The 12,891-nt window shown below is 42.4% G+C and overlaps 1 protein-coding gene across 1 annotated transcript; it reads left to right on the forward strand.

Annotated features, from left to right (window-relative positions):
* Window positions 1-7,663: 7,663 nt before the first annotated feature.
* LOC133459956 (early growth response protein 1-like) lies at window positions 7,664-11,622 on the forward strand. The gene is made up of 2 exons (XM_061740387.1): window positions 7,664-8,076; window positions 9,847-11,622. Exons 1-2 carry the CDS (start codon window positions 7,929-7,931, stop codon window positions 10,953-10,955), a joined length of 1,257 nt encoding a protein of 418 aa, XP_061596371.1. The 5' UTR covers window positions 7,664-7,928; the 3' UTR covers window positions 10,956-11,622.
* The last annotated feature ends 1,269 nt before the right edge of the window (window positions 11,623-12,891 follow it).

The following is a 12,891-nucleotide window of genomic DNA, read 5'->3' on the forward strand; positions in this document are numbered from 1 at the left end:
ACTGGTCGGGACGGTCATACTTTCAGATGTTTAACCGTCATGTGGACCGTCTGGACCAATCAGCCTAAAGGAGTTGTATGTCCCTTGAACTGCTAAGTAAAAAGAGTTTTTTTCACAAAATTGGATATACAGGAAAAGAATATTGTATGTAATCACGTAGTAAGGAAGGGACCCAATCTTCTGGCCCGCTGCAGCAAGCATAAACACACGCAGGTAGAGATCGATGCCCGCATCCTCCAAATCTGTTTTTGAAGGTTTTTTTTGTTGTTGTTGTCTTTAAGTTTGTTTTCTACGGAGCCCTGGAGGTGACATGGAAATTATTATTGTTATCTCGTGCGCACGACTTTTTATCTCGCGCGTGCGACTTAGTTTTCTTTGTTGTCATCTTATTTACTGTTCTGGAATGAATCCACCAAAAGAGGTTTCCCTGTCATTTCTGGTGTTGAAAGTACTTCAGCTGTAACATTTGTTCATTCAGATAGATAGATAGATAGATAAATAGATAGATAGATAGATAGATAGATAGATAGATAGATAGATAGATAGATAGATAGATAGATAGATAGATAGATAGATAGATAGATAGATAGATAGATAGATAGATAGATAGATAGATAGATAGATAGATAGATAGACGGCAAAAAAAAAATTAAATAAAAAAAAAAATATATATAACATATGTGACTATGAGGTATAGTTGTTTAAACAGCCCGTCTGTAACGCGTGGTGCCACCACGAGAGGGCGTCCAAGGATGGCTTCAACTTCCAGTATTTATAACAAAACTGATGATCACCCATAGATGTATTATTTTCCCTCAAATTTGCGTTTATGAATTCAGAATTTGATATTTTACTTTAGAAATGTATCTATCTATCTAGGACAAATAACTTTCAAAACAACTGGTTTTGGCAAAAAGGAAGAAAAATCCAAGGCACTCTTCTTCAAATATAAAAAGCCTTTATTTAAATGGGCTATTTCATGTGGAAAGATTAAAAAAAGTGGGTTACAGCCTGCGTGTTTCGGCCACAGCCTTCCTCAGGGTGTAACACTCAATACATTGGTTTTGGATCATGAATATTTTCTCAACAGTAAACCGCAGGGGAGCTTGTTGACAACGAAGCTGCATGAAAACACCTCCTGTTTTCATGGGCTGAGTTGAGGATGTCACCAGGTGGCGTTGCCCGTCTGAAGGTACAGCTCACCTGGAAGTGAACCAGCTCCAACATCTGAAGGAAAACACCACCAGCGCATTTTTGGTAAGATTTTAGAGCAGTTCAGAGGAAATTTCATTAACTGTCTCAAAGTGAAGGGAATGACACAGTGTTTGTGGAGATCATAGAGGGTTTTGGAGCAGAGCTGCGGAGACGGTCTGCGGGCTGTGGGACAAACGGAGTCCGTTTGTTGCCGGGAGGAGGTGAGCAGGAGGTGGGGTCCATGTGGGACACCAGTGTGCTGGTGCTGGGGCCTCAGACCGCCTCTGCTCCTCCTCAGACGCCCTGGTTTCTGCAGTGATGCTGAGTCTCTGCCTCGGTGGCTGCAGCTGTTTGACGCCACAAACCTGCAGAGGCAAACCACAGACTGTGTAAGAAGAGAGGAGGCTGGAGTCTGGAGGACCCAGGTTCAAGCCCCTGGATTGCAACCAAAAGTCAACCACCTTGGGCCCCTGAGCAAGGCCCTTAACCCTTACTGCTCCCCGGGCGCCGTGCCCTTTGCATGGCGACCACTGCTACTAGTTCAACTAGAAAATGGGTCAAATGCAGAGAAAAAGAATTTCCCCATTGTGGGACTCTAAGGGAAATTAAAAAAAAAAAAAAAGAACCAGGAGCCACCACGAGCCACCACAAGCCACCAGGGGCCACCAGGAGCCACCAAGAGCCACCAGGAGCCACCACGAGCCACCACAAGCCACCACGAGCCACCAGGAGCCACCACGAGCCACCACGGGCCACCAGGGGCCACCAGGATAACCACTAGGGGGCTTCCAAGCAACAAAGTCAGCCTCAGTATCCAACATGTGGGGAGAACTAAAAAGAAGGCTAGAAAAACATGTGAATTCCTTTGAAATAACAGGTTTTCTGCATTAATCTGCCATAAAACATGATCTAATCTTTGCAACACCATGTTAAATCTGTTGGTGTAAAATAGATGAAGATCAGACCACACAATGTAGAAAATTCATGCTGAAAACCAGTACATTTTTATGCGACATCCACTCCTGGGAAGATTGGCAACTGTATTGAATGTTTTCCACTTGTGAATAATCCTTCTCACTGTAGAGTGTTGAAGTCCAAATATAATGCTTTCCAGATTAATATCCAGCAACACTTGCTTCTTTAAGACCATTGTTGATATCGTTCTCTCTTGCAGTAAGTTAACAGCCCTGATCTGACCACCAAATACCTACTCTTATAGAGGTCTGCACGCTTACAAATGACACACTTACAGCATATGTACCTTGTCCACTGAAAACCGGTTCAAATACGATGACACAGTTTTTCAACCCATTAAGAGCAAAGACCTGGAGACATCTTTCATCAGCTGAACCCCTGCTCTTGCCGTTTAGACATCCTGCCAATACAATTTTTCAAAAAGGTCTCAAAGATTTTGGATTCAGACCTGTTACTGATGGTGAACTTGTCCTTAATGTGAGGTGTGTTTCCAGAGCCACTAAAAACAGATGTAATTATACTTTTGCTGATAAAGGACTAAGCCTAAAACTTAAAGCCACAAAAAGCTGCAAAAACAGGCTAAATTTAATCGACGCGCTTGCTGCTGCACTACTGTAACTTTGTGTCTAGTGAAACAAACGACTCAATTTCAATTTCAATTTCAATTTATTTTATTTGGTAGGGACAGTGTACATCAATCAACATTTTCTTTAAAGAGAAATAAAAAAAAATGTAGATGCACCCAGATTGCAGCCATAGGCTGATTTACATCGGTAGGTCCCCCTGCCAGATGTAATCAGCAAAAATCATACAAACAACAATAATAATAATCACAAAAAAAGAAAACAATATAGCACACATAACATGGCATATGCATTCACAATAAAAGTTAATGACGATAAAAACCGTGCTGGGGAAATGAATGATTTGAGAACTAAAGTGCTGTAGTGCTATTTTGTATCTGCTGTGGTACATGATAAATACTAATAAATAGTTAAATAGTTGAATATTAAAGTGCTGCCAGTACATGAGTATGGTACATGCAAAAATAAAATAAGTAAAAGTAAGAAAAAGAAAAAAAAACAGGGGGGGGGGTCTGTACGGGGTGTGTAGATGAAGTTTGAGATTGCAGCAATGCAGAGTCCGGTGCTTAGTTATTGTTATAATTGTGACTAGTTGTGGTTGTTATATTGTGAGCTAATTAATTGATAAGCAGTGGACGACTTACAGTTCACTTCTTTTTTTGATGCTTTCTTTGTTGATCACCGTTTCAGGATATTTAATGTTGTGCAGGGATCCATTACCAGTGCATATAAAAGTCCTGTGACTTGTGTGTGACTTGTTTCACTACTACAACAAACAGACGTGACAGAGCGGAGCGGTCGAAAAACTATGTGCTCCTCCGTCTAGCAACACCTGACACCTGATTGAAAGTTCTCACCTATATAACATTTACCCCTGAGACAGTGAGGACACCTACTGGCCCAATGTGGTACCTTGCACACACACCCACATAGAAATGGTTCCTACAAGAACAATCTTGACAAGACACAAATGAACAAAGTGCTTAATGACCAGTACTCGAGTTGAGGGGGAATGAGGGGGGATGGCATCCCCCCCTGAAATAAAAACGGTCCAAATCATCCCCCCTGTAAAACTGCCATCCCCCCTTTCCATCCCTTATGTCATTTCATCAATGAATGTGGTTTTACTGCTATTTCAACATTTACAGTCATCACCAGGAAAATAACACCAGAAAAATAACTTATTTGACAATTTTCACTTGTTTCAAGTACATTTTCACTTGAAATAAGTAGAAAAATCTGCCAGTGGAACAAGATCTTCTTATTACAAGCAAAAAAAATCTTGTTCCACTGGCAAATTTTTCTACTTATTTCAAGTGAAAATCTACTTGAAACAGGTGAAAATTGTTGTTTTTTCCAGTGATGACTCTTGTTTTAAGTGTAATGAGATTTTATTACTAAAATGATACATTTTAAATAGAAATAGGACATATTCTTGTTAAGATTTTGAGTTTTTGCAGTGATCCATTTTACTTATCCTGTGAAGGACAGAGTCATATTGATAAGTTCAGAAAACAGTTTTTTATTTTTGTGTTTTGATGTAACACAATCTTTGTGGATATTTAAAGCTTACAGAAGGCTGCATTTAACTGCTGCTATGTCATTCCTGCAGTATTTCTGCAGGTGTTTTGGTCAGTGTTATTATTTGTAATATATTATATTATTTGTAATCAGCACAAATTATCTGTCCCCATATGATAAAATCCACCGTCCCCCCTGATTTTTTTTTACAACTCGAGTGCTGTTAATGACATATGTCTGAATGCAGTGGAAACATGTCAGTCTCAGTTTAACTGGATCTCAGTACTGCATTAGATACAGTTGACCACAATATTTTACTCAAATGAATGAAGAACTGGGCGGGTATTTCCAGAACTGTACTAAACTGCTTCAAAATATACTTAGAGAAATAGGAAGTACTTTTTCTAATTGGTAACTTTACATATGAGCAGAAAATAACACATGTGCACTTTCTCAAGTTAAACAAAAACAGAACTTAGGTAATTGTCTTTGAAGCCAAAGAACAAACAATTACATTTCACCGCAGAGCTTCAATCTCCTAATCTCCTAATCAATCACCTAAAAACTACCAACCAGGCCAGAAACCTGGGTGTAGTGATGGATTCAGACCTAAATTTGGAAAAACACAAGTCATCCTACTATCACCTTAAGAATATATCAAGGTTAAAAGATCTGATGTGTCAGCAGAGTCTGAAAAAATGCATTCTTCTTTAGTAGCTTGATTATTGTAACAGCATCTTTACAGGTTTAGCAAAAAGTCAGTTAGACAACTGCAGCTCATTCAAAACTCTGCTGCTCCAGTCCTCACTAAGACCAAAAAAGTGGACCACATCAGTGCAGCTCTGAGGTCTTTACACGGGCTGTCTGTCCATCAGAGGACAGACTTTAAAGTTCTGATGCTGGTCTATAAAGCTCTGAATGGTCCAGGACCAGAACACGTCATGGATCTACTGACCCAGTATGAACCTTCCAGGCCCCTCAGGTCATTTGGATCTGGTTTTTTTTATCAGTTCCCAGAGTCAGAAACAGACATGGGGAAGCTGCATTCAGCTTATCTGCTTCACATGTCTGAAACAAACTCCCAGAAAGCCTCAGATCAGCTGAAACACTCAGTTCATTTAAATCCAGGTTGGAGACTCACCTGTTTTCAGCTGCATTTGAGTAAAGCTCAAAACCTGCACTGTTACTTTTAAACTTGTTTAGAAACTTGATCATATTTTAATTACTGCTTTTATCAGATTTGTATCTATTGTTCTTTTTTCTTTAAAATTTAAATTATGCTTTTTAATTATGTTTTAATGTCTTTGTAAAGGACTTTGAATCACCTTGTTGTTGAATTGTGCTATAGAAATAAACCTGCCTTGCCTTAAAAATGATCAGTTCATCAAAGGACTGATGATTATTTGCACTTGCCTACATCTTTCCATCTTAAATCCTGAAGCAGTAGCGGGTACCTAGTTAGTTAGTTAGTTAATATTTATTTCGGTCAATCACAAACAAAAATCAACAAACAAGATAACACAGGTTTTTCCCTGGTCAACATTGTGATTATTTGACCGAAAAGGTCTGGGCTTGAAGCATAAAGCTTATGTTGCCCACCTTTTAACAGAATAGAATATACAAAAAGAACAAATGAAGTATCATAAGTCTACACAAAATAATAATAATAGTAATAATAATAATAATAATAATAATAATAATAATAATAATAATAATAATAATGATGATGATGATGATGATGATGATGATGATGATGATGATGATGATGATGATGATGATGATGATGATAATAATAATAATATCAATAATAATGATAATCAAGGGCGTAGGTTTGCATAGGGACGGTAGGGACATAACACTACCAACTTTTCAGGAGGCTCAAATTGTCCCCACCAACTTTTAAGCAACCTTATTTGCATTATATAATGAGTTCAGATATATAGGCAATTTAGATTGTCTTCCCAAATGTTGTAAGGATAGAATTGACCCTACCATTATTAAGTGAATTATTTTCATTATATTCAGACTTATATTTACCCCTTGCTGAATTTGCCGGTCCATTTTTTGTTCCTCAAACGCACGTTTGATTGGCTGATGGTCTTAGACAAATATTTATTTTTTGCATTCTGGATAGTTAAGAGATTATTAATAAGTACAATTAATACATTTATTGTGTATGTTAATATAATTTAAGTTATGTTCAAATATTGCAATTTAAATTGCTAATAAAATCCTGGAATATTCTGGACGTTTTCAAAATGTATCTTTAGTAGTTTTTGAAAACAAAGGTTTAAATCGAACCGTGTATCAGGTGAACCAATACACATAAAAGTTAGTATAAGTCAATACAGATTTATTTTGCATTGATCATTTAGCCTATCAATTAATTAGGTTAATATTTGTGACAAATGTAGCCCTGACCCCCGTTCATCCAATCTGTTTGGTCTTATTAATGTCCCGTCCCCAGCAAAAAGTACATGCAGGTTATGCTGTTATATCGTCCCTACCAATGTTGAGACCAAACCTACGCCCTTGTTGATAATAATAATAATGATAGCTCTGAAAACAGAAAGTGGAAAGATGCTAAGGAAACCGACAAACCAATTTAAGTTGTCATTTCATCTCATGCATGTGTGCATTCTTCTTTGTTTGCTTATTGTGTTTCTATATATGTGTCCATTACCTTTGCTTTGAATAATATCTTGTATGCTTTTATTGAATTTGCTAGTTTAAGGTCGTTGTCTAATGAGTTCCACAGTTTTACTCCTAAAACAGATATACATCTGCCCTTTGTATTTGTTCTTATTGCTGTTGTGTCAAACATTGCTGTTCCCCTAACCCTAGTATTGCCTGTTGGCGTTTTCAGTTATCCAAATGTGTGGCAATCATTGTGAGTTTTATTCCAGTTACATTCTTGTTAGTCTGCATGCCTCCACGTGTAGCTCAGGTGTGCCAATTCTGTTTTTGTTGTAGTTTTTTTTTTCAGGTGCGGTACGGGACTCGCTCCCAGTTCAACGGTCTGACAGGAAAACAGCCAAATAAGGTCCGAGGAAGTGATGACGTCGCTGGAAGATCTCCACGTGACGCAGACCCCGGAGCACCGAGCCGTGACGTGTCTCGGGGGTTTCCGGGCTATGGCGGCGGGCGGCCGGCGCTCAGCGAGGCACCGTGGCCGCCGTCGGCCTCCCGCACGGGGCTCGGCTGGACCTCGGACCGAACCGGACGGTCCAGTCCCCGAATATCGCGGTGCAAAGAGCGACAGAGATACCCGGAAACCCGCCTTCCCCGGTCTGCCCAAATATGGGCTTCCTCTCTGCCTTATATGGGAACATACGTCACACAGGAGTCTATATAAAGGTGGGAATCCTCCGCCGGCGAGCTGACAGTCAGAGCCCAAGTTCAAGTTCCCGCACCGGCGAGGTGACCAGAATCAAACATCTGATGTAGTTTATGTCCCTTATCATCCACAAGCACTCGAGAAAAGTGCTTTAATACAGTACTATTTCAACATTGGCTTCCTCCGAGCGCCGCCCGCAGCAGCAGCAGCAGCAGCGTCCGCCCGGCCGGAGCGCAGCGCCGGCGTCCTCGCAGGACCAGCCCCGGGAGCGTCGGAGCTCCCTCTCCTCCTCACCCTCCTCCTCATCCTCCAGGGAGATGTCAGCCACCAAGGCGGAGCTGCTGCGGTCAGCCCTGCAGATCCAGGAGCCGCCGTCCCCGCTGGACGGCTACAGCAAGCTGGAGGAGCTGCACATGCTGCTGGAGGCGGCCGGGCTGCTGGCAGCAGAGTCCGCGGAGTTCCCAGGTGAGGAGGCTTCATTCATACTCTCAGTCCTGCAGGGTTACACGTTAGTGAGGAAATGATGAGCATTGGTTTGAAGAAGATTTCCCATGTTTTGAATCAGTTAATGCATGTAAAGCCAAAGCCATAATCACCCTGAACAACTTGTGAATTACTGTCTTTTTTAACTGTGCAATACTTCTCCCGGACTCTGTGCAATATTCCTACATATATACTGTCATCTTAAAAAAAAAAAAAACGATTAATGCACCTTAACCTTTTTTATATTTTTATATTACTTATATTTCTTATTGCTTTATATTTCTTATTGTTTGCACTACTGCTATTTGTCTTGCACTGGAGAGGTGATGCTGCTTCAAATCTCACAGTACCCAGGTATACTGACAATAAAGTATTCTGATTCTGATTCTGTAATTATAATGTAAATATATCAAAACCATCACCGTTTTAACAATGAAATAAATGCAATAAAAACACCACTCACAGGCTCTGTTTTAAAAGCTGCTGCACATGATAGATAGATAGATAGATAGATAGATAGATAGATAGATAGATAGATAGATAGATAGATAGATAGATAGATAGATAGATAGATAGATAGATAGATAGATAGATAGATAGATAGATAGATAGATAGATAGATAGATAGATCGATAGATTTAGTGTTTAAACTTTTATAACTTATTGGAAATTGTTTTTAATTGTTGGAATAATTTCAGCCATTCAGGGTCTGTAGCCGATCATCTCTCCTAAACTCAGGATCATGTTGGATAGATATAGCCATGGAAATCTCAGAATTGATTAAGTCAGAATTTCAGAAATGTTCCTCTCATAAATATGTCTGTTTATATACATTCAATTTTTTTAATACATTTAATTAATTAATTAATTAATTAATTAATTAAAGGAGATTGAGGCAGGATTTATGAAAAAAATTCGTATACGTTTTAAGTTTTCTAGTAATAATGTCAGATGAAGCGTTCCAAACCCAAAAGAATAAGCCCTCTAGCGTATCTCTCCTTTGCCTTGAACAGGCTGTGTGCTGCAAAATGTGCTGCAATTCGGGCCCAAAATTCCCGCTCTGGGCTGCGGATGTGACGTCACATGACGCTGCATGCACGTTCTCCCCGTTCTCCCGTGCCGGCTTCGCTGTTAGCTGCAGTTCCCCCGACGGCCGTCGTGGTGAAGGGTGGCGCTAGAGAGTCTCATTTCGTAAAAGGAGCCTCATGCTCCTTTAATGCAAATTTTTACGACATAATCTCTGAATTTTTCCCTGGAAAATAAATATACATCTTTGTAAAGTCAGAAGAAGTGCCATTGCGTAGCTTGGCTAGCCTCACGTGAGTTTATGCTAGCTAGCTAGGTTTATATTTTCAACTCAAGATTAACAGATTAGCGCTTTATGTCAGGGCAACTGAAAGTGTTTGAATGAACCCCTTGACAATTTGTAAATAAGGAGCCACCCATCAGAATCTTGCACAGAGCATTAAAACAGCTGGACACGCCCCACAGTTCTGTGTTTCTTTAAAAAACTCAACTGCAAATTAAACTATTCCCATAGCTGGAATAAATCTTCTTGGACATTGTGAGACATGGAGCACTTGGCGAAACATATGAACTTATAAAAACACAAACTTTGTTTATTAATGTATAAAAAAACAAATAAATATTAGAATGGAGCCTAAATAACACAACAACAATGTTTAATCGTAACTTTCAGCCAATGAGATGAGAGCATGTATCTGACTTCTCCTCTTCTTCTTCGTCTCTCAGATTCTCTGTCGGACCTCCCAGACCTGCAGAACTTCCCCCCCCTCACCCCTCGACTCCAACCTCTGTCCTACAGTGGGCGCTTCACCTTCGAGCCGTCCACCTCCACCTCCAGCAGTGGCAGCAGCCTGTGGGCGGAGCCTCTTCTCAGCCTGCTGACGGGATTGGTCAGTGTGACGGCCCCGCCCCCTGCCTCCTGCAGCCACATCCCTTCCTCGTCATTGATGACATCATCAGCCCCGTCTGCTGACATTGCCTCCATCTTATCAACGCAGCCGGCGTACACGTTAGCCCCCAGCTCTGAGCCGCTCCCACCCCCCGCCGACACGCTGCCAGTGCCACAGGCCTTCCAGCCCCAGGGCCCCCCCCCGGCCTACCCCTCCACGGCCTCTAGGCTGGGCATGCCGCCGTCTGCCATGGCAGGGCCGATGCTCTCCGACTACCTGCTACCTTCAGATGCAGAGCTCGGGCCAAGCGCAGACCAGAAACCGCCCCCACTTACACCGTTGTCCACCATCAAAGCCTTCTCCTCGCAGGTGCGGCCCCAGGGCCCCCCCCACCAGATACCCAGGTCCTCTAAGCCCAGGAAGTCCCCCACCGGTCAGGTGTCGAAGACGCCACCGCACGAGCGTCCCTTCGCCTGCCCTGCAGACGGCTGCGACCGTCGATTTTCCCGCTCTGACGAGCTGACGCGGCACGTAAGAGTGCACACGGGACAGAAGCCATTCCAGTGTCGCATCTGCATGCGCAGCTTCAGCCGCAGTGACCATCTCACCACGCACATCCGCACACACACTGGCGAGAAGCCCTTCGCCTGTGCCGAGTGCGGCCGCAAGTTTGCCCGCAGCGATGAGCGCAAGCGGCACACCAAGATCCACCAGAGGCAGCGAGAGCGCCGCATCGCCCCTGCTGGCCCGGTGGCAGCCGGCCCTGCTCCTGCCGCCTCCCCTGCTCACATCTCTTCCTCCCCCTGCTTCACCCCTTCTCCCTCCTCCTCGTTGTCTCAGTTGTACGCCTCCTCCCCGTCACCTCACCTCTACTCCTCATGCTCCTCCCCTATGGGGAGTCCCCAGTCAGAGCTGCCCTCCCCTCACAGCTCCAACATCTGCTGACAGACAGAGAACCCTCACCGACTTCACACAAACTTGAACACAGAGGGACGTGTCAGACTTTTATTTTGATGAGCCAATGACTGAGTCCCGAACTTGTACAGAAAAACTGAATTGTTCAGGCCCGATTCCTGCTGTGCAGGTGGAAGAATCCACGTGGCCACTAGGGGGCACCCAGGCTACACTACTAGCCTGAGTTTTCATTCAAAAGTTCTCTTTCCTAAATTTTGGAGTACATAATTTCAGAACATCTGGGGTTTTCTCATTATATCCCCCTCAATGCTGTGCATTTTTTTATTTTTATTTTTCTCAAATGGCCCCAAAAGGCCGCCATGCTAGCTCAGCACCTCAGCTGTCAATCTTAGTGTTAGCTAGCTTGAATTTGAAGTGTTACACCTGAAGTGTAACCGATGACTGCATCATGGGATCATCTGAATGAGTTGAATCTCTTGTACAGGGCCCTCGAGCGGCTAGAAACGACCCTGGACTTGTGCACGAAACTTGTGTCGATGTTGTACATTCATGAACGTGCACACAGGAGCGTGCACTGGTGTTTTACCTACTGAGTAGGTTCTGGATGTTTGTATGTTGACACGCAGGTCAGTGTTTGATTTTCTACTGAACGTGTTTCCTCTTTAAGGCCTTTCAAAATAAAACATGTTCAAAGATGTCAAGAGTGTTTTGGGGTTTTTTTGGCTGTCAGAACCTGAGCAGTTGCAGTCGGCCTGAATTAGACGGCTTTTCATCAGAATGTGTCAAAAAGGGGGTAAAAGAAATTCAAAAGTGTGCAAAAACTCACATTTAAGGTGCTTATCTTTTCCACGGGGTTCATTTGGGTCCCCCTCCCTGAAGCAAGAAAAAGTTTAGCACTTGGCAGACAGTTGGCTGTCAGAAACTTTAGGCAGCTTAAGGACTAAGAATTCTGCTGTCCTCCATTTGTCCTGTAGTACTCTTCAGAGCCCTGCAGATGACGTCGCAGAGCGGTTGTCCAGTTCTTTTTATACACTCACACAGCCCATAACTTAGAAAGCTTAAAAAAAATCACTTAACATGTTCAAATCTAATAACAACTTGGGCGTTTTATGTATAAGGGCTGATTAAATGTTTTCAGCGTTGTCGCAACATTAGATATAATTGATGCACGAGACCAAAGTTGGTAATTTGCAATAAAAGTAGGAGGTTTAAGCTCTCTGCTGGTTTTTATTTCATGCTGCTATTGTGAATTTGGAGTCCGGGAGGTGAAAGTTTTTAGTTTTCCAGACGAGTCTCAGGTTTTTATCTTCTGTGAAAATGAAACATCAGAGGTCAAAGGTTTATTCAGTGGATTACAGAGGCAGTTGTAGAGAGCATAGCCTCCATCTGTATAGTGGCTTTTATGTCTGCAGTAAATCCTGACGTGTGTGTGTGTGTGTGTGTGTGTGTGTGTGTGTGTGTGTGTGTGTGTGTGTGTGTGTGTGTGTGTGTGTGTGTGTGTGTGTGTGTGTGTGTGTGTGTGTGTGTGTGTCAAACAGCCAATGGGATCAGGTTTTCCCACCACCAGTCCTGTCTGCTCCCTGCAGGAAATCAACACAACCTCAGACCAAATATGGCGCTTCCTGCCGCTGCAGCGGACATCCTGAAGACCATATATGGACTTTCCTTCTGGCTGGACGCCCAGACACTGTGTGTGTGTGTGTGTGTGTGTGTGTGTGTGTGTGTGTGTGTGTGTGTGTGTGTGTGTGTGTGTGTGTGTGTGTGTGTGTGTGTGATGTAACTACCAGGCGGACAGGGACAGCAGGTTGGACCGGAGAGTCGACAGCTTTTACTCTGCAGCTCAAACAAACTTCTCTACTCGTGCTTTTAAGACTCTATGAGATTGAGAACTCTTGAACTTCAAACTTTGCAGTTAAAAAAAATACATTTTTTTAACGTATTCAAAAAAAGGAATTACATTAGGCAA

Source organism: Cololabis saira, chromosome 14 (genome assembly GCF_033807715.1).
Source record: "Cololabis saira isolate AMF1-May2022 chromosome 14, fColSai1.1, whole genome shotgun sequence".
NCBI lineage: Eukaryota > Metazoa > Chordata > Actinopteri > Beloniformes > Belonidae > Cololabis > Cololabis saira.